This window comes from Bacillus rossius, chromosome 13 (assembly GCF_032445375.1).
Source record: "Bacillus rossius redtenbacheri isolate Brsri chromosome 13, Brsri_v3, whole genome shotgun sequence".
Classification (NCBI taxonomy): Eukaryota; Metazoa; Arthropoda; class Insecta; order Phasmatodea; family Bacillidae; genus Bacillus; species Bacillus rossius.
In genome coordinates, this window is record NC_086340.1 from 48,384,306 (window position 1) to 48,407,297 (window position 22,992).

Here is a 22,992-nt window from a genome sequence, read left to right on the forward strand (position 1 = left end):
GATATTTATACTTTTAAACGAAATTTTGGATTTATCATTTTATGTGTATTCTAATGCGTTAAAAAGTGTAACGCAACACTACACACAGGTAGTGATGTCTAGTGCACTGCCCTATGCACATTCGTTAACAAAAAAATAAAATAAAATATTAATTACTGATAAATAATACCTTGATGTCGTGATACAAGTAACACATGCTTATCTGATATTTATCTCAATTAGAATACGAAATAGGAAGACAAAATAATTAACTGATTTTAAGACTTATTTATTACTTACACACGAATAAACAAATACCACGTATCCCTCAATACAGTAATTCCATTTGACCAAAATATCACTCCGATTTTTTTTAACTATCATCTTTGAAAGATTTGTGCAATGGGAGTGCATGACTTGATGTAGGCTTTTGGACATACGCCATTGCTTAGCATTAGTTAGCATTGCTTAGCATAGTTTTTAACTATCGTTGCCAGGTACATGGGCACGACTTCACAAATGTCAATGTTTCACGTAGAGTTAAAAAATGGATTTACGGTTCGAAAAATTCACTAACTCATAAATTAAATCAATTGTCCGATAAAACATAAGACCTATAGACTCAAGATCACTAAGATAGTTGTGCATTGTATGTTCATATGATTGTGCCATTAATAATACTGAGAGGCTAATTAATTTAGTAAATATAATATTTAATAGCGCCTGGTTTTAGTTTATCCCAGAAACATCAACAAAGTCATAATATCAATCGGCAATGTTAAAACGTTGCAGGGCGTCAGTACAGCGTTAGTGATAGAGTAATAACTAGTGATGGTTCGAATCCCATTTTTCTCGAATCCGAATCCCAAACAGTACCTCGAATCCACCCCTCGAATCCGAATCCAGTTCTCAAGGGTTGATTATAAAATAATTTATAAGTTAAGAGAAAAAATTAAACATTATGCCAAATTATTTAACCCTTTAAATTTTTATTTAAAAAAACAAGGATTTGACACGTCTGGATCAAGACGATTCCGTTTTTTGTCACATATGTTTCCTGCAGTGCTGAACAAACGTTCAGAGAACACTGTCGCAGGTGGTGAACACAAATATTTTTTGGACAGTTTATGTAGCCTGGGTGAACACGCAGACTGAGTTTTCCAGTATTCGAGAATGTTTATTTCTGGGTTAACTGTAGGATCACGTAAGAATCTGGTAACTTCATCAATTGCTGTAGAATCCGACTTGGTGGATTTAAGGCATTCAGGCATTATCTGTGAGTACAGTGATTCATGTAGCCACGGAAATCGGAAAACGAAATTCAACATCCGATGGAACAATATTTTGTAGTTACCAACTTGACATTTGTTTAAAGTCCCAAATGAAGGTAAACGCATTCTTGAAATATTTAATGGAAACTAAAAGGCGCCATCTTGGCTTCAATGGTTTTAGGCCATAAGAAATATTGTCGTGCATCTTTTAAAATTAAGCCTCACTAAAGCATAATGATTAATATGCCTGAAGTTAAAAGTGACGGGGTGTTTTCTCTAGTTTACCCATTAAAATTTTTTATATTAATATTAGTTATTTTTTATGTTGCTCAAAATGATTGGCTAACAAATTCATTGGTTGGCCATCATGGAATTCTCAGATAATACATATTTTAACATTGGTAGTCTACACAAACCAAACTTGGTCCTAAAAAAATTCATAAATAGAACGTATCAGAATATTTAAAATTGAATAGCGATTAAAATAATAATTGTATAATGTATTAATTTTTGTCATTCATTATTTCATTGTTATTACTACATGTGCGACCGTAACTTTTGATGAAAGTCGGCATTATTGTTGTATTACTAAGTAACAGATTTCTCGGTAAAGTTATTTTAAAAAAAACAAGATTCATATTTAGTCTAGATCCTAAATTTGCTTTATTTTATTTTTTAGCATATTCTGAGAATACATATGTGATTTATGCCTTATTTAATGCCAATGTAGCGACAATGCATTCATGTTCATGAATATAAAGTAAGTTTCCCAAATCAGTACATGCTTCATAATTTTTTTTATATGATAACGAATTAAAAGTACAATACAGTAGAACCTCGTTAATCCGTGATGCGCTAATTCGGGAATCGGATAATCCGGGACGATTTAAAAGAGAAGAAAAAAAAGAGAAGTATTAATTGTCAGCGCTTAAAATTAACGTCATGCGGGCCGGCGGCCGGCAAACACTACAAGCCATCGCTTGGGCCGCCAAACTCTGCAACGCTGTTTGTACCGACCCTTTGTGTCGCCCCCCTTTCAGCTGTCACATTTGTCACTCTTTAAACTTGAGGGGGATGTCCTGACGTCTGCTTCCCGTCTCCCTTTGTTTGTTTCCGGCCCGCCAACGCACGGCAGGCGCCTGGCAAGTGACGTGTCTGGCTGGCATTTGGCTGTACGATGGGGCGGGGGGGGGGGGGGGGTGCAAAGTCAGCACGATCTTATCTTTCTCTCTTCGGCTGGTGTAAATGACCGTGAACTAATAGTGCTGTATTTTTTTAAGCCGAGACACTTAATTCGAAGACGGCCGGCCCTTACCGTGAACGGCCTTAACCCAGCTGCACGCCGGTGTCTGAGAAGCTTGACAAGACCTTCCGGGCTTTTGATCGCTAGTCCGTGAAATTCGGTAATCCGTGATTATCTCGGTCCCGACCATCACGTATTAACGAGGTTCTACTGTACCTCAATAGGATGTGTTCCAAGGAAAACGTAAACAGGCCAAGTAAATTGTAAGCATTTAAGTTTTTGAAGTAGTACGACATTTACATCAATATTTTTCCTCGAATCCCGAATCTTTTCCCTCGAATTTCGAATCATTCAAATACTAGAGATTCGGTGGGATTCGAGGATTCGAGGATTCGACCGGCCCATCCCTAGTAATAACGAAATGGCCATACCTGGACTAATGATATCTTCTGACGTTAATAACTTTAAAATCGCTTATTCCCGTTCGCAACTTAACATACAATCAGCAGTCTGATGATAACCTTTTTATACATACTATTATTACCGCACATGTAACGTAACTTATGGTAGGCCCGCGTCAGGAACGTCCTGACGCAGAGCTGCACGCACCAAAACGGCCAAAACCAAGCTTCTTTTTAGTAGCGTAACTTTTACAACAATAGGCTCAAGGCACTTTTTGAAAGTTCCGCCGAAACCTCGGGCAATTTCTAGCCGTGGAAAACGTAATTCCAAAAGCCGCAATTACTTAATAATTACATAGAGAAAAGCCCAAACGTCTGTAACAAAGTCAGAAATATAGTTCAAAACCCAAAATAAATTAAACATATAAATTTAAATAATGTAGCACAGAATAATAAAACTGTAAACAAACACTTGAAGTATTAGGGTTTCAGTGTTCTGTGCAATGTAATATTACAAAAGGACATTTGTAATTAGTGTGCCCGACATTCTAGCATCGCTAGCTAACATTTCCAATTTTTTTTATTTCATATAACTGGAATAGCCTAGTGTTGATTTGATGTTCTAAATAAATTTTAATAAATATAAAATCTATTTTTTGGGTTAAATTTAGATCTGTCATTCTAGTGTGCATATAGCATACCCTAACTAACCGGAATACACAACTGATGTTGTATGCTGTCAAAACATATTAATCTGGAGGGTAAAAATTTATTCATATGTGTAAACAACCACCACAAAGAATAATCACCGTGTCATATTCAACTTCAAGTCAAAACATAACCGCTAAAAAGAATTTCGCTGTACAAATTTTTCTGTACAGAGACAATTTCCTTGCTTGAGCGAAGATAGACTCCACTATAAAGCGCGACCTTGACAGACCCTTCGCTTCTTCGGCCTCCTCTCTCATCCTCCCTCTACACCCCATTCTTACCCCTCCCCTCCCGCAGGCTGCGGCCAGCCGGCCGGAGCTCCGCCCGCCCCTCAGCGCCACGTCGCGGGGACATTCTTCCCGGCGACGAGAGTTTTACACGCAGCACTAGAACTGTCACTACAGAGGGCGTGTTTTGAGTCGGATCGTATCAAAAACAAAAGGATATGAAAATATATACATAACTCAATAGTGTTCTGCCAATTATGTTTTCATTTTCATTTAAATTTATTCTTTAAATCGCTCATGAAGTAGTCCAGCAGTGATCAATGGAAATTGTCAATATTAAACTGTAATTTTGACGATGAAAAAAAATTTTTCTTACTTTTATAGGTGCAGAAACCTATTCGTACACTCGTTTCTTGAACTATACTTAAGTTTAACATAATTATGTTTTCTAAATAATTCTGGCTTGGAATAAAAATGAATGCATTTAAAATGACATAACTCAGTAAAAAAAAATTATTAAAAATATCCTAGGTATATTATGTCTTAAAAAGAAGCATCAAAAATAAATATGTACAGTTAAATTAGTTTTGTTGTAATATTTTCCATGCACCAATCGCCTTAATACAAATATGTAATGTTGAAAACTGCTGATTTCATTCCCAGGCAAATTACTAAAAAATCTATTACACTAACTAATATACTACAATTTTAGTGGAGCGTTCCTACAAATAAGTTCTCTCTGCCATTTCTGTTCATTATAAAAGTTCAAGTTCATTTCTAATCATTTTCACGCACATTCCTTCTCTTTAATTATGCGTAAATGCATAAGAAATTATACGTTAAATCGTAGATTTTATTTACTGTTTGTGCACACAGTATTTTCGTAGAGACGGATCAAACACTAAATGCTCATTTAACTGTGTCCAATTTGTCACAGTTTTGTATAAGCAGAAAATACAATTTATTATAATTGCTCCTACTTCTTCCGTTAAGCAAGGAAACCATCCGTAGCAAAATTCGGGAATCAAACTACACAGAGTTAAATCTCATAGCTGTCCCATTCACACTACAATCCATCCTTCCAAATTAGCGTATTTTCTGTTCCCAACGACTTAAATCAATTTGAGTCGTCAACCTTACTTTATTCCACGATGCAGATGTCTTAGAGGCATCTCTCATAACTCCTGGTATGAGTTATTTGTCATCATAGTCCGCTGCAGGCAGCCAGACCTCCGATCTCGTAGCCGGCGAGCGCCACTCGTTCTCACCGCAGCACACTCTGACGCTACTCGGTTTCTTGTATGTCGTCGGGCACACTCTGCTTGTTCCGAAGCGGGAATATTTAGCAAGAGTCCCGGGCAAGTGCATATTATAACAAGAAAAATAACAGACAACTATGTATATAAAATTATCAAAAAAGAAAACTTTAACTAAACTATAAAATTAACAGAGATAAAAATTGTCATTATGAAAATTACTAAACCAACTAAAATGTACAATTAAATTAAAACACTGAGTGAGAGTCACTTCAGTTCTGAATTCAAATCATATCATACGTGATATAATGCGTTATGAATACAATTTCTTGTATAGTTTTTCAATAACACTATCGGCATCGGTTAACATTCCAAGTGAAGCTGGTAATGCATGTGTGTATAGGAGAATTACTGTGATGAACAGAACTTGCATATTTCACTCCCTGATACAGTACTTTTAAGCACTGCCTTAACATGCTACTTTAACACACTTTAAACTTTCAAACTAGCATCAATTTACAATTAGATGCTACTAATTTGAGCATGGATTCTGATCCTTGCTTCACAAGCGTCATCTTATCATGGACCACCATCGTAGAAGGATTTTCGGTTACTTAGTTCAAAAATCACGTTAAGTTGAAAAGGTGGTTACTGATTGGCTGGATTGTAGCTGATCAACGCCTTTAGTTGCAAAAACTGCACAAATAAGCTGTCAACAATACTATGTAAATGCGGAATGTCAAACTTTTTTTGCAAAATAATCACACTGAAAATGTTATAAAAATAATAATTAATAATTCTGTTGGCAGGGTCAATAGTATCTACTAGGTCATGTGTATTTTAACAGTAGTGGAGCAAAGCTAATGCATAGAGTCAATGTGTTGTAGATCTGACTTAAGTTCATAGACCTAATGATTGTTGCTTACCAGGGCAAATGTGATTAACTCATAAAATATCAATAACAAATGTTAAATAAACACATCTGTGTGAGTCGTTTCGGCACAGTTGCATCATATCTATAGACATAATTTTATTTCTCTTATATATATTTTTATATACCTTTTTTGTACAAAAGATGACAATGCGCTCAATATTTTGAAGTCCTTGATACAAATATTTGTTCTAAACAAAAATAGACTTTCATGTGTTATTTTTAATGCAAGCTTATCCCACCTAACAGAATGCCTTTTACAAAATCACACTTAATTAAAAACAAAAAATAGAAATTACATTTAAAAACTAATTACAACATGTATGAATTTACTTAGTATATGACAGAATAACAAACATAGCAAAATAACAATAGTAATAATTTTAAATACAAAATAAATCAAAATCATAATAATTTGTTATTATGAAACTGATGTTCTGATTGGTCACCAAAAAAATATAACCAATTTATTACAGACCAAACATACTAAACACAAAGATAGCATTTTAATATAAATGTATAACAATTTCAAAATTAAATGTCATGAAATAATACTGTGGACTTACTATGACAGAAAACACGTGTCTCTGTGGTAAATACCATTACAACATAAATGAACCATATAATACTTTAGTTTTAATTACTTGTTAGTTTAGAAATTTCAATTTTTTTTACTGAGTTAAAAGGTTTCCTTTTTCGACAGGACTGGACATAGACTGCCTTGGAGGTCGCTTATATTGGAGTGATATCATTGGCGGTAGTATCAAGAGTGCAAACTACGATGGCAGCAACTTTACAAACTTCATGGACACAGGTAAGCTTATAGTTATATAAATCATAAATTAACTGTATATTATGTTTATACTACTACTTGCAGCAAAGTCATAAAAATAGTGGTGTCCCACTCGTGACGAAACAGTGGAGCTTGATAAAAAGTAATTCATACGAACGAAAAGAATAACTTGATTTGAAATTGAAACTATTATTACTCACAATTAAAAACTTAGCGACTCAGATTTATTTCTTTAGTGTTTTCCACTGAAAAAATGTTAAACTTCTTAAGATCAAATATATCTTCCTTTAAAAGAGTAATGAAATTTTTAATTTATTACTGTTTACTAAATATAGGTCTCTGAAAGAGAAACTACAGGACAACATGAGCAACTAAAATATTTGTTCGTAGCTTTGATTATTAAAACATCACATTTACGAAGCAAGTGTTTCTGTTGTGATTTAAATTTTGAATTTTTACTGAAATCATTAAGCACCAAGACGGGATCTTAAAGGTCGAAACTAGGTCATTTCATAAAAATTTGTTTGAGCCAAAGGTTTTAGATAAAGTTCAGGCATTTTACAATAAATTATAATTATTTTGATAGTATAATTATTAAAAAGGTAGTAACATTTTATCTTTCTACCATGTTATTTCCACCCAATGTAGTAATGATTTGTGATATAAAATTTATTTTAGACAAAAGTTTACAATATTTAAAAGTTAAACAAAAATAAACATTAATTTTATAGAGTACATGGTAGGGAAGTTTTATTTATTTTCTTTTTTCAACCCCTTGTAGCAATAGTTTACATTTTCATAAAATGTTTTAAACAAAAATTTTAGGTAAAAATTATAAGAATTACAAACAATTTTAACTATTTGATAGTTTACCTACTAAGAGAGATGAATTAATTTTTTAATTATACCCCTCATTTTTTAAAACCCCTGCAACAATGGTTTGTCTAATCAAAAATTGTTTAAGACAAAAATTTTAGATAAAAACTTTAAGATTAACACAAAATTTGTACCATTTAGATATTGTGCCTACGAAGGGAATTATTTATTTTTGTCCTCCAGCCTTTTTTTTTTCCCCAACACTCGCAGTTATGGTTTGTCATATCAAACATGTTTTTAGACAAAAGTTTTTTGTATAACTCCTACAAGTTATAATACTTTCAAACAGGTGTGATATTTTTCACTATCGTTCCAGTGTTCAACATAAGCTTGAACAAAATAATCACTCCACCCATTCATTAAAAAACCCACACGACATGTATACCTTATTTCATTTCACCATAGTTGACCGTGCCCTTCATCTTACGGTCAGAGCGCTTGCCTCGCAACCTCGACAGATGCCAGACCTCCGAGGGGTGGGACTGTAGAGGAAGTGGGGTCCACAGGAGGAGGCTCCCCGGAGGGAGTGAGTGTCGACTGGGTGTCGGGTAACCTGTACTGGACCGACTCCACCAAGGACACCGTGGAGGTTGTGGGCCTGCACTCCGGACTGAGGAAGGTGCTGGTGTCGAGGGGTGGGACTGTAGAGGAAGTGGGGTCCACAGGAGGAGGCTCCCCGGAGGGAGTGAGTGTCGACTGGGTGTCGGGTAACCTGTACTGGACCGACTCCACCAAGGACACCGTAGAGGTTGTGGGCCTGCACTCCGGACTGAGGAAAGTGCTGGTGTCGAGGGGTGGGACTGTAGAGGAAGTGGGGCCCACAGGATGAGGCTGCCCGGAGGGAGTGAGTGTCGACTGGGTGTCGGGTAACCTGTACTGGACCGACTCCACCAAGGACACCGTAGAGGTTGTGGGCCTGCACTCCGGACTGAGGAAGGTGCTGGTGTCGAGGGGTGGGACTGTAGAGGAAGTGGGGCCCACAGGAGGAGGCTGCCCGGAGGGAGTGAGTGTCGACTGGGTGTCGGGTAACCTGTACTGGACCGACTCCACCAAGGACACCGTAGAGGTTGTGGGCCTGCACTCCGGACTGAGGAAGGTGCTGGTGTCGAGGGGTGGGACTATAGAGGAAGTGGGGTCCACAGGAGGAGGCTCCCCGGAGGGAGTGAGTGTCGACTGGGTGTCGGGTAACCTGTACTGGACCGACTCCACCAAGGACACCGTGGAGGTAGTGGGCCTGCACTCCGAACTGAGGAAGGTGCTGGTGTCGAGGGGTGGGACTGTAGAGGAAGTGGGGTCCACAGGAGGAGGCTCCCCGGAGGGAGTGAGTGTCGACTGGGTGTCGGGTAACCTGTACTGGACCGACTCCACCAAGGACACCGTAGAGGTTGTGGGCCTGCACTCCGGACTGAGGAAGGTGCTGGTGTCGAGGGGTGGGACTATAGAGGAAGTGGGGTCCACAGGAGGAGGCTCCCCGGAGGGAGTGAGTGTCGACTGGGTGTCGGGTAACCTGTACTGGACCGACTCCACCAAGGACACCGTGGAGGTAGTGGGCCTGCACTCCGGACTGAGGAAGGTGCTGGTGTCGAGGGGTGGGACTATAGAGGAAGTGGGGTCCACAGGAGGAGGCTCCCCGGAGGGAGTGAGTGTCGACTGGGTGTCGGGTAACCTGTACTGGACCGACTCCACCAAGGACACCGTAGAGGTTGTGGGCCTGCACTCCGGACTGAGGAAGGTGCTGGTGTCGAGGGGTGGGACTGTAGAGGAAGTGGGGCCCACAGGAGGAGGCTCCCCGGAGGGAGTGAGTGTCGACTGGGTGTCGGGTAACCTGTACTGGACCGACTCCACCAAGGACACCGTGGAGGTAGTGGGCCTGCACTCCGGACTGAGGAAGGTGCTGGTGTCGAGGGGTGGGACTGTAGAGGAAGTGGGGCCCACAGGAGGAGGCTCCCCGGAGGGAGTGAGTGTCGACTGGGTGTCGGGTAACCTGTACTGGACCGACTCCACCAAGGACACCGTGGAGGTAGTGGGCCTGCACTCCGGACTGAGGAAGGTGCTGGTGTCGAGGGGTGGGACTGTAGAGGAAGTGGGGCCCACAGGAGGAGGCTGCCCGGAGGGAGTGAGTGTCGACTGGGTGTCGGGTAACCTGTACTGGACCGACTCCACCAAGGACACCGTGGAGGTAGTGTGCCTGCACTCCGGACTGAGGAAGGTGCTGGTGTCGAGGGGTGGGACTGTAGAGGAAGTGGGGTCCACAGGAGGAGGCTGCCCGGAGGGAGTGAGTGTCGACTGGGTGTCGGGTAACCTGTACTGGACCGACTCCACCAAGGACACCGTAGAGGTTGTGGGCCTGCACTCCGGACTGAGGAAGGTGCTGGTGTCGAGGGGTGGGACTGTAGAGGAAGTGGGGCCCACAGGAGGAGGCTGCCCGGAGGGAGTGAGTGTCGACTGGGTGTCGGGTAACCTGTACTGGACCGACTCCACCAAGGACACCGTAGAGGTTGTGGGCCTGCACTCCGGACTGAGGAAGGTGCTGGTGTCGAGGGGTGGGACTGTAGAGGAAGTGGGGTCCACAGGAGGAGGCTCCCCGGAGGGAGTGAGTGTCGACTGGGTGTCGGGTAACCTGTACTGGACCGACTCCACCAAGGACACCGTAGAGGTTGTGGGCCTGCACTCCGGACTGAGGAAGGTGCTGGTGTCGAGGGGTGGGACTGTAGAGGAAGTGGGGCCCACAGGAGGAGGCTGCCCGGAGGGAGTGAGTGTCGACTGGGTGTCGGGTAACCTGTACTGGACCGACTCCACCAAGGACACCGTAGAGGTTGTGGGCCTGCACTCCGGACTGAGGAAGGTGCTGGTGTCGAGGGGTGGGACTGTAGAGGAAGTGGGGCCCACAGGAGGAGGCTGCCCGGAGGGAGTGAGTGTCGACTGGGTGTCGGGTAACCTGTACTGGACCGACTCCACCAAGGACACCGTAGAGGTTGTGGGCCTGCACTCCGGACTGAGGAAGGTGCTGGTGTCGAGGGGTGGGACTGTAGAGGAAGTGGGGCCCACAGGAGGAGGCTCCCCGGAGGGAGTGAGTGTCGACTGGGTGTCGGGTAACCTGTACTGGACCGACTCCACCAAGGACACCGTGGAGGTAGTGGGCCTGCACTCCGGACTGAGGAAGGTGCTGGTGTCGAGGGGTGGGACTGTAGAGGAAGTGGGGCCCACAGGAGGAGGCTGCCCGGAGGGAGTGAGTGTCGACTGGGTGTCGGGTAACCTGTACTGGACCGACTCCACCAAGGACACCGTGGAGGTAGTGGGCCTGCACTCCGGACTGAGGAAGGTGCTGGTGTCGAGGGGTGGGACTGTAGAGGAAGTGGGGCCCACAGGAGGAGGCTGCCCGGAGGGAGTGAGTGTCGACTGGGTGTCGGGTAACCTGTACTGGACCGACTCCACCAAGGACACCGTGGAGGTAGTGTGCCTGCACTCCGGACTGAGGAAGGTGCTGGTGTCGAGGGGTGGGACTGTAGAGGAAGTGGGGTCCACAGGAGGAGGCTGCCCGGAGGGAGTGAGTGTCGACTGGGTGTCGGGTAACCTGTACTGGACCGACTCCACCAAGGACACCGTAGAGGTTGTGGGCCTGCACTCCGGACTGAGGAAGGTGCTGGTGTCGAGGGGTGGGACTGTAGAGGAAGTGGGGCCCACAGGAGGAGGCTGCCCGGAGGGAGTGAGTGTCGACTGGGTGTCGGGTAACCTGTACTGGACCGACTCCACCAAGGACACCGTAGAGGTTGTGGGCCTGCACTCCGGACTGAGGAAGGTGCTGGTGTCGAGGGGTGGGACTGTAGAGGAAGTGGGGTCCACAGGAGGAGGCTCCCCGGAGGGAGTGAGTGTCGACTGGGTGTCGGGTAACCTGTACTGGACCGACTCCACCAAGGACACCGTAGAGGTTGTGGGCCTGCACTCCGGACTGAGGAAGGTGCTGGTGTCGAGGGGTGGGACTGTAGAGGAAGTGGGGCCCACAGGAGGAGGCTGCCCGGAGGGAGTGAGTGTCGACTGGGTGTCGGGTAACCTGTACTGGACCGACTCCACCAAGGACACCGTAGAGGTTGTGGGCCTGCACTCCGGACTGAGGAAGGTGCTGGTGTCGAGGGGTGGGACTGTAGAGGAAGTGGGGCCCACAGGAGGAGGCTGCCCGGAGGGAGTGAGTGTCGACTGGGTGTCGGGTAACCTGTACTGGACCGACTCCACCAAGGACACCGTAGAGGTTGTGGGCCTGCACTCCGGGCTGAGGAAGGTGCTGGTGTCGAGGGGTGGGACTGTAGAGGAAGTGGGGTCCACAGGAGGAGGCTCCCCGGAGGGAGTGAGTGTCGACTGGGTGTCAGGTAACCTGTACTGGACCGACTCCACCAAGGACACCGTGGAGGTAGTGGGCCTGCACTCCGGGCTGAGGAAGGTGCTGGTGTCGAGGGGTGGGACTGTAGAGGAAGTGGGGTCCACAGGAGGAGGCTCCCCGGAGGGAGTGAGTGTCGACTGGGTGTCGGGTAACCTGTACTGGACCGACTCCACCAAGGACACCGTAGAGGTTGTGGGCCTGCACTCCGGACTGAGGAAGGTGCTGGTGTCGAGGGGTGGGACTGTAGAGGAAGTGGGGTCCACAGGAGGAGGCTCCCCGGAGGGAGTGAGTGTCGACTGGGTGTCGGGTAACCTGTACTGGACCGACTCCACCAAGGACACCGTAGAGGTAGTGGGCCTGCACTCCGGACTGAGGAAGGTGCTGGTGTCGAGGGGTGGGACTGTAGAGGAAGTGGGGCCCACAGGAGGAGGCTCCCCGGAGGGAGTGAGTGTCGACTGGGTGTCGGGTAACCTGTACTGGACCGACTCCACCAAGGACACCGTGGAGGTAGTGGGCCTGCACTCCGGGCTGAGGAAGGTGCTGGTGTCGAGGGGTGGGACTATAGAGGAAGTGGGGCCCACAGGAGGAGGCTCCCCGGAGGGAGTGAGTGTCGACTGGGTGTCGGGTAACCTGTACTGGACCGACTCCACCAAGGACACCGTAGAGGTTGTGGGCCTGCACTCCGGACTGAGGAAGGTGCTGGTGTCGAGGGGTGGGACTGTAGAGGAAGTGGGGCCCACAGGAGGAGGCTGCCCGGAGGGAGTGAGTGTCGACTGGGTGTCGGGTAACCTGTACTGGACCGACTCCACCAAGGACACCGTAGAGGTTGTGGGCCTGCACTCCGGACTGAGGAAGGTGCTGGTGTCGAGGGGTGGGACTGTAGAGGAAGTGGGGTCCACAGGAGGAGGCTCCCCGGAGGGAGTGAGTGTCGACTGGGTGTCGGGTAACCTGTACTGGACCGACTCCACCAAGGACACCGTAGAGGTTGTGGGCCTGCACTCCGGACTGAGGAAGGTGCTGGTGTCGAGGGGTGGGACTGTAGAGGAAGTGGGGCCCACAGGAGGAGGCTCCCCGGAGGGAGTGAGTGTCGACTGGGTGTCGGGTAACCTGTACTGGACCGACTCCACCAAGGACACCGTAGAGGTTGTGGGCCTGCACTCCGGACTGAGGAAGGTGCTGGTGTCGAGGGGTGGGACTGTAGAGGAAGTGGGGCCCACAGGAGGAGGCTCCCCGGAGGGAGTGAGTGTCGACTGGGTGTCGGGTAACCTGTACTGGACCGACTCCACCAAGGACACCGTGGAGGTAGTGGGCCTGCACTCCGGGCTGAGGAAGGTGCTGGTGTCGAGGGGTGGGACTATAGAGGAAGTGGGGCCCACAGGAGGAGGCTCCCCGGAGGGAGTGAGTGTCGACTGGGTGTCGGGTAACCTGTACTGGACCGACTCCACCAAGGACACCGTGGAGGTAGTGGTCCTGCACTCCGGGCTGAGGAAGGTGCTGGTGTCGAGGGGTGGTACTGTAGAGGAAGTGGGGTCCACAGGAGGAGGCTCCCCGGAGGGAGTGAGTGTCGACTGGGTGTCGGGTAACCTGTACTGGACCGACTCCACCAAGGACACCGTAGAGGTTGTGGGCCTGCACTCCGGACTGAGGAAGGTGCTGGTGTCGAGGGGTGGGACTGTAGAGGAAGTGGGGTCCACAGGAGGAGGCTCCCCGGAGGGAGTGAGTGTCGACTGGGTGTCGGGTAACCTGTACTGGACCGACTCCACCAAGGACACCGTAGAGGTAGTGGGCCTGCACTCCGGACTGAGGAAGGTGCTGGTGTCGAGGGGTGGGACTGTAGAGGAAGTGGGGCCCACAGGAGGAGGCTCCCCGGAGGGAGTGAGTGTCGACTGGGTGTCGGGTAACCTGTACTGGACCGACTCCACCAAGGACACCGTGGAGGTAGTGGGCCTGCACTCCGGGCTGAGGAAGGTGCTGGTGTCGAGGGGTGGGACTATAGAGGAAGTGGGGCCCACAGGAGGAGGCTCCCCGGAGGGAGTGAGTGTCGACTGGGAGTCGGGTAACCTGTACTGGACCGACTCCACCAAGGACACCGTAGAGGTTGTGGGCCTGCACTCCGGACTGAGGAAGGTGCTGGTGTCGAGGGGTGGGACTATAGAGGAAGTGGGGCCCACAGGAGGAGGCTCCCCGGAGGGAGTGAGTGTCGACTGGGTGTCGGGTAACCTGTACTGGACCGACTCCACCAAGGACACCGTGGAGGTAGTGGGCCTGCACTCCGGGCTGAGGAAGGTGCTGGTGTCGAGGGGTGGGACTGTAGAGGAAGTGGGGTCCACAGGAGGAGGCTCCCCGGAGGGAGTTAGTGTCGACTGGGTGTCGGGTAACCTGTACTGGACCGACTCCACCAAGGACACCGTAGAGGTTGTGGGCCTGCACTCCGGACTGAGGAAGGTGCTGGTGTCGAGGGGTGGGACTGTAGAGGAAGTGGGGTCCACAGGAGGAGGCTCCCCGGAGGGAGTGAGTGTCGACTGGGTGTCGGGTAACCTGTACTGGACCGACTCCACCAAGGACACCGTAGAGGTTGTGGGCCTGCACTCCGGACTGAGGAAGGTGCTGGTGTCGAGGGGTGGGACTGTAGAGGAAGTGGGGTCCACAGGAGGAGGCTCCCCGGAGGGAGTGAGTGTCGACTGGGTGTCGGGTAACCTGTACTGGACCGACTCCACCAAGGACACAGTAGAGGTTGTGGGCCTGCACTCCGGACTGAGGAAGGTGCTGGTGTCGAGGGGTGGGACTATAGAGGAAGTGGGGCCCACAGGAGGAGGCTCCCCGGAGGGAGTGAGTGTCGACTGGGTGTCGGGTAACCTGTACTGGACCGACTCCACCAAGGACACCGTGGAGGTAGTGGGCCTGCACTCCGGGCTGAGGAAGGTGCTGGTGTCGAGGGGTGGGACTGTAGAGGAAGTGGGGCCCACAGGAGGAGGCTCCCCGGAGGGAGTGAGTGTCGACTGGGTGTCGGGTAACCTGTACTGGACCGACTCCACCAAGGACACCGTGGAGGTAGTGGGCCTGCACTCCGGACTGAGGAAGGTGCTGGTGTCGAGGGGTGGGACTGTAGAGGAAGTGGGGCCCACAGGAGGAGGCTGCCCGGAGGGAGTGAGTGTCGACTGGGTGTCGGGTAACCTGTACTGGACCGACTCCACCAAGGACACCGTGGAGGTAGTGGGCCTGCACTCCGGACTGAGGAAGGTGCTGGTGTCGAGGGGTGGGACTGTAGAGGAAGTGGGGCCCACAGGAGGAGGCTGCCCGGAGGGAGTGAGTGTCGACTGGGTGTCGGGTAACCTGTACTGGACCGACTCCACCAAGGACACCGTGGAGGTAGTGTGCCTGCACTCCGGACTGAGGAAGGTGCTGGTGTCGAGGGGTGGGACTGTAGAGGAAGTGGGGTCCACAGGAGGAGGCTGCCCGGAGGGAGTGAGTGTCGACTGGGTGTCGGGTAACCTGTACTGGACCGACTCCACCAAGGACACCGTAGAGGTTGTGGGCCTGCACTCCGGACTGAGGAAGGTGCTGGTGTCGAGGGGTGGGACTGTAGAGGAAGTGGGGCCCACAGGAGGAGGCTGCCCGGAGGGAGTGAGTGTCGACTGGGTGTCGGGTAACCTGTACTGGACCGACTCCACCAAGGACACCGTAGAGGTTGTGGGCCTGCACTCCGGACTGAGGAAGGTGCTGGTGTCGAGGGGTGGGACTGTAGAGGAAGTGGGGTCCACAGGAGGAGGCTCCCCGGAGGGAGTGAGTGTCGACTGGGTGTCGGGTAACCTGTACTGGACCGACTCCACCAAGGACACCGTAGAGGTTGTGGGCCTGCACTCCGGACTGAGGAAGGTGCTGGTGTCGAGGGGTGGGACTGTAGAGGAAGTGGGGCCCACAGGAGGAGGCTGCCCGGAGGGAGTGAGTGTCGACTGGGTGTCGGGTAACCTGTACTGGACCGACTCCACCAAGGACACCGTAGAGGTTGTGGGCCTGCACTCCGGACTGAGGAAGGTGCTGGTGTCGAGGGGTGGGACTGTAGAGGAAGTGGGGCCCACAGGAGGAGGCTGCCCGGAGGGAGTGAGTGTCGACTGGGTGTCGGGTAACCTGTACTGGACCGACTCCACCAAGGACACCGTAGAGGTTGTGGGCCTGCACTCCGGACTGAGGAAGGTGCTGGTGTCGAGGGGTGGGACTGTAGAGGAAGTGGGGCCCACAGGAGGAGGCTGCCCGGAGGGAGTGAGTGTCGACTGGGTGTCGGGTAACCTGTACTTGCCCGACTCCACCAAGGACACCGTAGAGGTTGTGGGCCTGCACTCCGGACTGAGGAAGGTGCTGGTGTCGAGGGGTGGGCCTGTAGAGGAAGTGGGGCCCACAGGAGGAGGCTGCCCGGAGGGAGTGAGTGTCGACTGGGTGTCGGGTAACCTGTACTGGACCGACTCCACCAAGGACACCGTAGAGGTTGTGGGCCTGCACTCCGGACTGAGGAAGGTGCTGGTGTCGAGGGGTGGGACTGTAGAGGAAGTGGGGCCCACAGGAGGAGGCTGCCCGGAGGGAGTGAGTGTCGACTGGGTGTCGGGTAACCTGTACTGGACCGACTCCACCAAGGACACCGTAGAGGTTGTGGGCCTGCACTCCGGACTGAGGAAGGTGCTGGTGTCGAGGGGTGGGACTGTAGAGGAAGTGGGGTCCACAGGAGGAGGCTCCCCGGAGGGAGTGAGTGTCGACTGGGTGTCGGGTAACCTGTACTGGACCGACTCCACCAAGGACACCGTAGAGGTTGTGGGCCTGCACTCCGGACTGAGGAAGGTGCTGGTGTCGAGGGGTGGGACTATAGAGGAAGTGGGGCCCACAGGAGGAGGCTCCCCGGAGGGAGTGAGTGTCGACTGGGTGTCAGGTAACCTGTACTGGACCGACTCCACCAAGGACACCGTGGAAGTAGTGGGCCTGCACTCCGGGCTGAGGAAGGTGCTGGTGTCGAGGGGTGGGACTGTAGAGGAAGTGGGGTCCACAGGAGGAGGCTCCCCGGAGGGAGTGAGTGTCGACTGGGTGTCGGGTAACCTGTACTGGACCGACTCCACCAAGGACACCGTAGAGGTTGTGGGCCTGCACTCCGGACTGAGGAAGGTGCTGGTGTCGAGGGGTGGGACTGTAGAGGAAGTGGGGTCCACAGGAGGAGGCTCCCCGGAGGGAGTGAGTGTCGACTGGGTGTCGGGTAACCTGTACTGGACCGACTCCACCAAGGACACCGTAGAGGTAGTGGGCCTGCACTCCGGACTGAGGAAGGTGCTGGTGTCGAGGGGTGGGACTGTAGAGGAAGTGGGGCCCACAGGAGGAGGCTCCCCGGAGGGAGTGAGTGTCGACTGGGTGTCGGGTAACCTGTACTGGACCGACTCCACCAAGGACACCGTGGAGGTAGTGGGCCTGCACTCCGGGCTGAGGAAGGTGCTGGTGTCGAGGGGTGGGACTATAGAGGAAGTGGGGCCCACAGGAGGAGGCTCCCCGGAGGGAGTGAGTGTCGACTGGGTGTCGGGTAACCTGTACTGGACCGACTCCACCAAGGACACCGTAGAGGTTGTGGGCCTGCACTCCGGACTGAGGAAGGTGCTGATGTCGAGGGGTGGGACTGTAGAGGAAGTGGGGTCCACAGGAGGAGGCTCCCCGGAGGGAGTGAGTGTCGACTGGGTGTCGGGTAACCTGTACTGGACCGACTCCACCAAGGACACCGTAGAGGTTGTGGGCCTGCACTCCGGACTGAGGAAGGTGCTGGTGTCGAGGGGTGGGACTGTAGAGGAAGTGGGGCCCACAGGAGGAGGCTGCCCGGAGGGAGTGAGTGTCGACTGGGTGTCGGGTAACCTGTACTGGACCGACTCCACCAAGGACACCGTAGAGGTTGTGGGCCTGCACTCCGGACTGAGGAAGGTGCTGGTGTCGAGGGGTGGGACTGTAGAGGAAGTGGGGCCCACAGGAGGAGGCTGCCCGGAGGGAGTGAGTGTCGACTGGGTGTCGGGTAACCTGTACTGGACCGACTCCACCAAGGACACCGTAGAGGTTGTGGGCCTGCACTCCGGACTGAGGAAGGTGCTGGTGTCGAGGGGTGGGACTGTAGAGGAAGTGGGGCCCACAGGAGGAGGCTGCCCGGAGGGAGTGAGTGTCGACTGGGTGTCGGGTAACCTGTACTTGCCCGACTCCACCAAGGACACCGTAGAGGTTGTGGGCCTGCACTCCGGACTGAGGAAGGTGCTGGTGTCGAGGGGTGGGCCTGTAGAGGAAGTGGGGCCCACAGGAGGAGGCTGCCCGGAGGGAGTGAGTGTCGACTGGGTGTCGGGTAACCTGTACTGGACCGACTCCACCAAGGACACCGTAGAGGTTGTGGGCCTGCACTCCGGACTGAGGAAGGTGCTGGTGTCGAGGGGTGGGACTGTAGAGGAAGTGGGGCCCACAGGAGGAGGCTGCCCGGAGGGAGTGAGTGTCGACTGGGTGTCGGGTAACCTGTACTGGACCGACTCCACCAAGGACACCGTAGAGGTTGTGGGCCTGCACTCCGGACTGAGGAAGGTGCTGGTGTCGAGGGGTGGGACTGTAGAGGAAGTGGGGTCCACAGGAGGAGGCTCCCCGGAGGGAGTGAGTGTCGACTGGGTGTCGGGTAACCTGTACTGGACCGACTCCACCAAGGACACCGTAGAGGTTGTGGGCCTGCACTCCGGACTGAGGAAGGTGCTGGTGTCGAGGGGTGGGACTATAGAGGAAGTGGGGCCCACAGGAGGAGGCTCCCCGGAGGGAGTGAGTGTCGACTGGGTGTCGGGTAACCTGTACTGGACCGACTCCACCAAGGACACCGTGGAGGTTGTGGGCCTGCACTCCGGACTGAGGAAGGTGCTGGTGTCGAGGGGTGGGACTATAGAGGAAGTGGGGCCCACAGGAGGAGGCTCCCCGGAGGGAGTGAGTGTCGACTGGGTGTCAGGTAACCTGTACTGGACCGACTCCACCAAGGACACCGTGGAGGTAGTGGGCCTGCACTCCGGGCTGAGGAAGGTGCTGGTGTCGAGGGGTGGGACTGTAGAGGAAGTGGGGTCCACAGGAGGAGGCTCCCCGGAGGGAGTGAGTGTCGACTGGGTGTCGGGTAACCTGTACTGGACCGACTCCACCAAGGACACCGTAGAGGTTGTGGGCCTGCACTCCGGACTGAGGAAGGTGCTGGTGTCGAGGGGTGGGACTGTAGAGGAAGTGGGGTCCACAGGAGGAGGCTCCCCGGAGGGAGTGAGTGTCGACTGGGTGTCGGGTAACCTGTACTGGACCGACTCCACCAAGGACACCGTAGAGGTAGTGGGCCTGCACTCCGGACTGAGGAAGGTGCTGGTGTCGAGGGGTGGGACTGTAGAGGAAGTGGGGCCCACAGGAGGAGGCTCCCCGGAGGGAGTGAGTGTCGACTGGGTGTCGGGTAACCTGTACTGGACCGACTCCACCAAGGACACCGTGGAGGTAGTGGGCCTGCACTCCGGGCTGAGGAAGGTGCTGGTGTCGAGGGGTGGGACTATAGAGGAAGTGGGGCCCACAGGAGGAGGCTCCCCGGAGGGAGTGAGTGTCGACTGGGTGTCGGGTAACCTGTACTGGACCGACTCCACCAAGGACACCGTAGAGGTTGTGGGCCTGCACTCCGGACTGAGGAAGGTGCTGGTGTCGAGGGGTGGGACTGTAGAGGAAGTGGGGCCCACAGGAGGAGGCTGCCCGGAGGGAGTGAGTGTCGACTGGGTGTCGGGTAACCTGTACTGGACCGACTCCACCAAGGACACCGTAGAGGTTGTGGGCCTGCACTCCGGACTGAGGAAGGTGCTGGTGTCGAGGGGTGGGACTGTAGAGGAAGTGGGGTCCACAGGAGGAGGCTCCCCGGAGGGAGTGAGTGTCGACTGGGTGTCGGGTAACCTGTACTGGACCGACTCCACCAAGGACACCGTAGAGGTTGTGGGCCTGCACTCCGGACTGAGGAAGGTGCTGGTGTCGAGGGGTGGGACTGTAGAGGAAGTGGGGCCCACAGGAGGAGGCTCCCCGGAGGGAGTGAGTGTCGACTGGGTGTCGGGTAACCTGTACTGGACCGACTCCACCAAGGACACCGTAGAGGTTGTGGGCCTGCACTCCGGACTGAGGAAGGTGCTGGTGTCGAGGGGTGGGACTGTAGAGGAAGTGGGGCCCACAGGAGGAGGCTCCCCGGAGGGAGTGAGTGTCGACTGGGTGTCGGGTAACCTGTACTGGACCGACTCCACCAAGGACACCGTGGAGGTAGTGGGCCTGCACTCCGGGCTGAGGAAGGTGCTGGTGTCGAGGGGTGGGACTATAGAGGAAGTGGGGCCCACAGGAGGAGGCTCCCCGGAGGGAGTGAGTGTCGACTGGGTGTCGGGTAACCTGTACTGGACCGACTCCACCAAGGACACCGTGGAGGTAGTGGTCCTGCACTCCGGGCTGAGGAAGGTGCTGGTGTCGAGGGGTGGTACTGTAGAGGAAGTGGGGTCCACAGGAGGAGGCTCCCCGGAGGGAGTGAGTGTCGACTGGGTGTCGGGTAACCTGTACTGGACCGACTCCACCAAGGACACCGTAGAGGTTGTGGGCCTGCACTCCGGACTGAGGAAGGTGCTGGTGTCGAGGGGTGGGACTGTAGAGGAAGTGGGGTCCACAGGAGGAGGCTCCCCGGAGGGAGTGAGTGTCGACTGGGTGTCGGGTAACCTGTACTGGACCGACTCCACCAAGGACACCGTAGAGGTAGTGGGCCTGCACTCCGGACTGAGGAAGGTGCTGGTGTCGAGGGGTGGGACTGTAGAGGAAGTGGGGCCCACAGGAGGAGGCTCCCCGGAGGGAGTGAGTGTCGACTGGGTGTCGGGTAACCTGTACTGGACCGACTCCACCAAGGACACCGTGGAGGTAGTGGGCCTGCACTCCGGGCTGAGGAAGGTGCTGGTGTCGAGGGGTGGGACTATAGAGGAAGTGGGGCCCACAGGAGGAGGCTCCCCGGAGGGAGTGAGTGTCGACTGGGAGTCGGGTAACCTGTACTGGACCGACTCCACCAAGGACACCGTAGAGGTTGTGGGCCTGCACTCCGGACTGAGGAAGGTGCTGGTGTCGAGGGGTGGGACTATAGAGGAAGTGGGGCCCACAGGAGGAGGCTCCCCGGAGGGAGTGAGTGTCGACTGGGTGTCGGGTAACCTGTACTGGACCGACTCCACCAAGGACACCGTGGAGGTAGTGGGCCTGCACTCCGGGCTGAGGAAGGTGCTGGTGTCGAGGGGTGGGACTGTAGAGGAAGTGGGGTCCACAGGAGGAGGCTCCCCGGAGGGAGTTAGTGTCGACTGGGTGTCGGGTAACCTGTACTGGACCGACTCCACCAAGGACACCGTAGAGGTTGTGGGCCTGCACTCCGGACTGAGGAAGGTGCTGGTGTCGAGGGGTGGGACTGTAGAGGAAGTGGGGTCCACAGGAGGAGGCTCCCCGGAGGGAGTGAGTGTCGACTGGGTGTCGGGTAACCTGTACTGGACCGACTCCACCAAGGACACCGTAGAGGTTGTGGGCCTGCACTCCGGACTGAGGAAGGTGCTGGTGTCGAGGGGTGGGACTGTAGAGGAAGTGGGGTCCACAGGAGGAGGCTCCCCGGAGGGAGTGAGTGTCGACTGGGTGTCGGGTAACCTGTACTGGACCGACTCCACCAAGGACACAGTAGAGGTTGTGGGCCTGCACTCCGGACTGAGGAAGGTGCTGGTGTCGAGGGGTGGGACTATAGAGGAAGTGGGGCCCACAGGAGGAGGCTCCCCGGAGGGAGTGAGTGTCGACTGGGTGTCGGGTAACCTGTACTGGACCGACTCCACCAAGGACACCGTGGAGGTAGTGGGCCTGCACTCCGGGCTGAGGAAGGTGCTGGTGTCGAGGGGTGGGACTGTAGAGGAAGTGGGGTCCACAGGAGGAGGCTCCCCGGAGGGAGTGAGTGTCGACTGGGTGTCGGGTAACCTGTACTGGACCGACTCCACCAAGGACACCGTGGAGGTTGTGGGCCTGCACTCCGGACTGAGGAAGGTGCTGGTGTCGAGGGGTGGGACTGTAGAGGAAGTGGGGTCCACAGGAGGAGGCTCCCCGGAGGGAGTGAGTGTCGACTGGGTGTCGGGTAACCTGTACTGGACCGACTCCACCAAGGACACCGTGGAGGTTGTGGGCCTGCACTCCGGACTGAGGAAGGTGCTGGTGTCGAGGGGTGGGACTGTAGAGGAAGTGGGGCCCACAGGAGGAGGCTCCCCGGAGGGAGTGAGTGTCGACTGGGTGTCGGGTAACCTGTACTGGACCGACTCCACCAAGGACAGCGTTGAGTTAGTGGGCCTGCACTCCGGACTGAGGAAGGTGCTGGTGTCGAGGGGTGGGACTGTAGAGGAAGTGGGGCCCACAGGAGGAGGCTCCCCGGAGGGAGTGAGTGTCGACTGGGTGTCGGGTAACCTGTACTGGACCGACTCCACCAAGGACACCGTGGAGGTAGTGGGCCTGCACTCCGGACTGAGGAAGGTGCTGGTGTCGAGGGGTGGGACTGTAGAGGAAGTGGGGTCCACAGGAGGAGGCTCCCCGGAGGGAGTGAGTGTCGACTGGGTGTCGGGTAACCTGTACTGGACCGACTCCACCAAGGACACCGTGGAGGTTGTGGGCCTGCACTCCGGACTGAGGAAGGTGCTGGTGTCGAGGGGTGGGACTGTAGAGGAAGTGGGGCCCACAGGAGGAGGCTCCCCGGAGGGAGTGAGTGTCGACTGGGTGTCGGGTAACCTGTACTGGACCGACTCCACCAAGGACACCGTGAAGGTTGTGGGCCTGCACTCCGGACTGAGGAAGGTGCTGGTGTCGAGGGGTGGGACTGTAGAGGAAGTGGGGCCCACAGGAGGAGGCTCC

At 52.9% G+C, this 22,992-nt stretch overlaps 1 protein-coding gene across 3 annotated transcripts in view; it reads left to right on the forward strand.

Moving 5' to 3' along the window:
- Nucleotides 1–22,992, forward strand: part of LOC134538547 (nidogen) — a 183,762-nt gene that overhangs the window by 135,924 nt on the left and 24,846 nt on the right. For all 3 annotated transcript variants that reach the window (XM_063379965.1, XM_063379966.1, XM_063379967.1), the window contains one exon: nt 6,723–6,833. In XM_063379965.1, the coding sequence (XP_063236035.1) occupies nt 6,723–6,833 (111 nt within the window). The remainder of the gene's footprint in view (nt 1–6,722; nt 6,834–22,992) is intronic.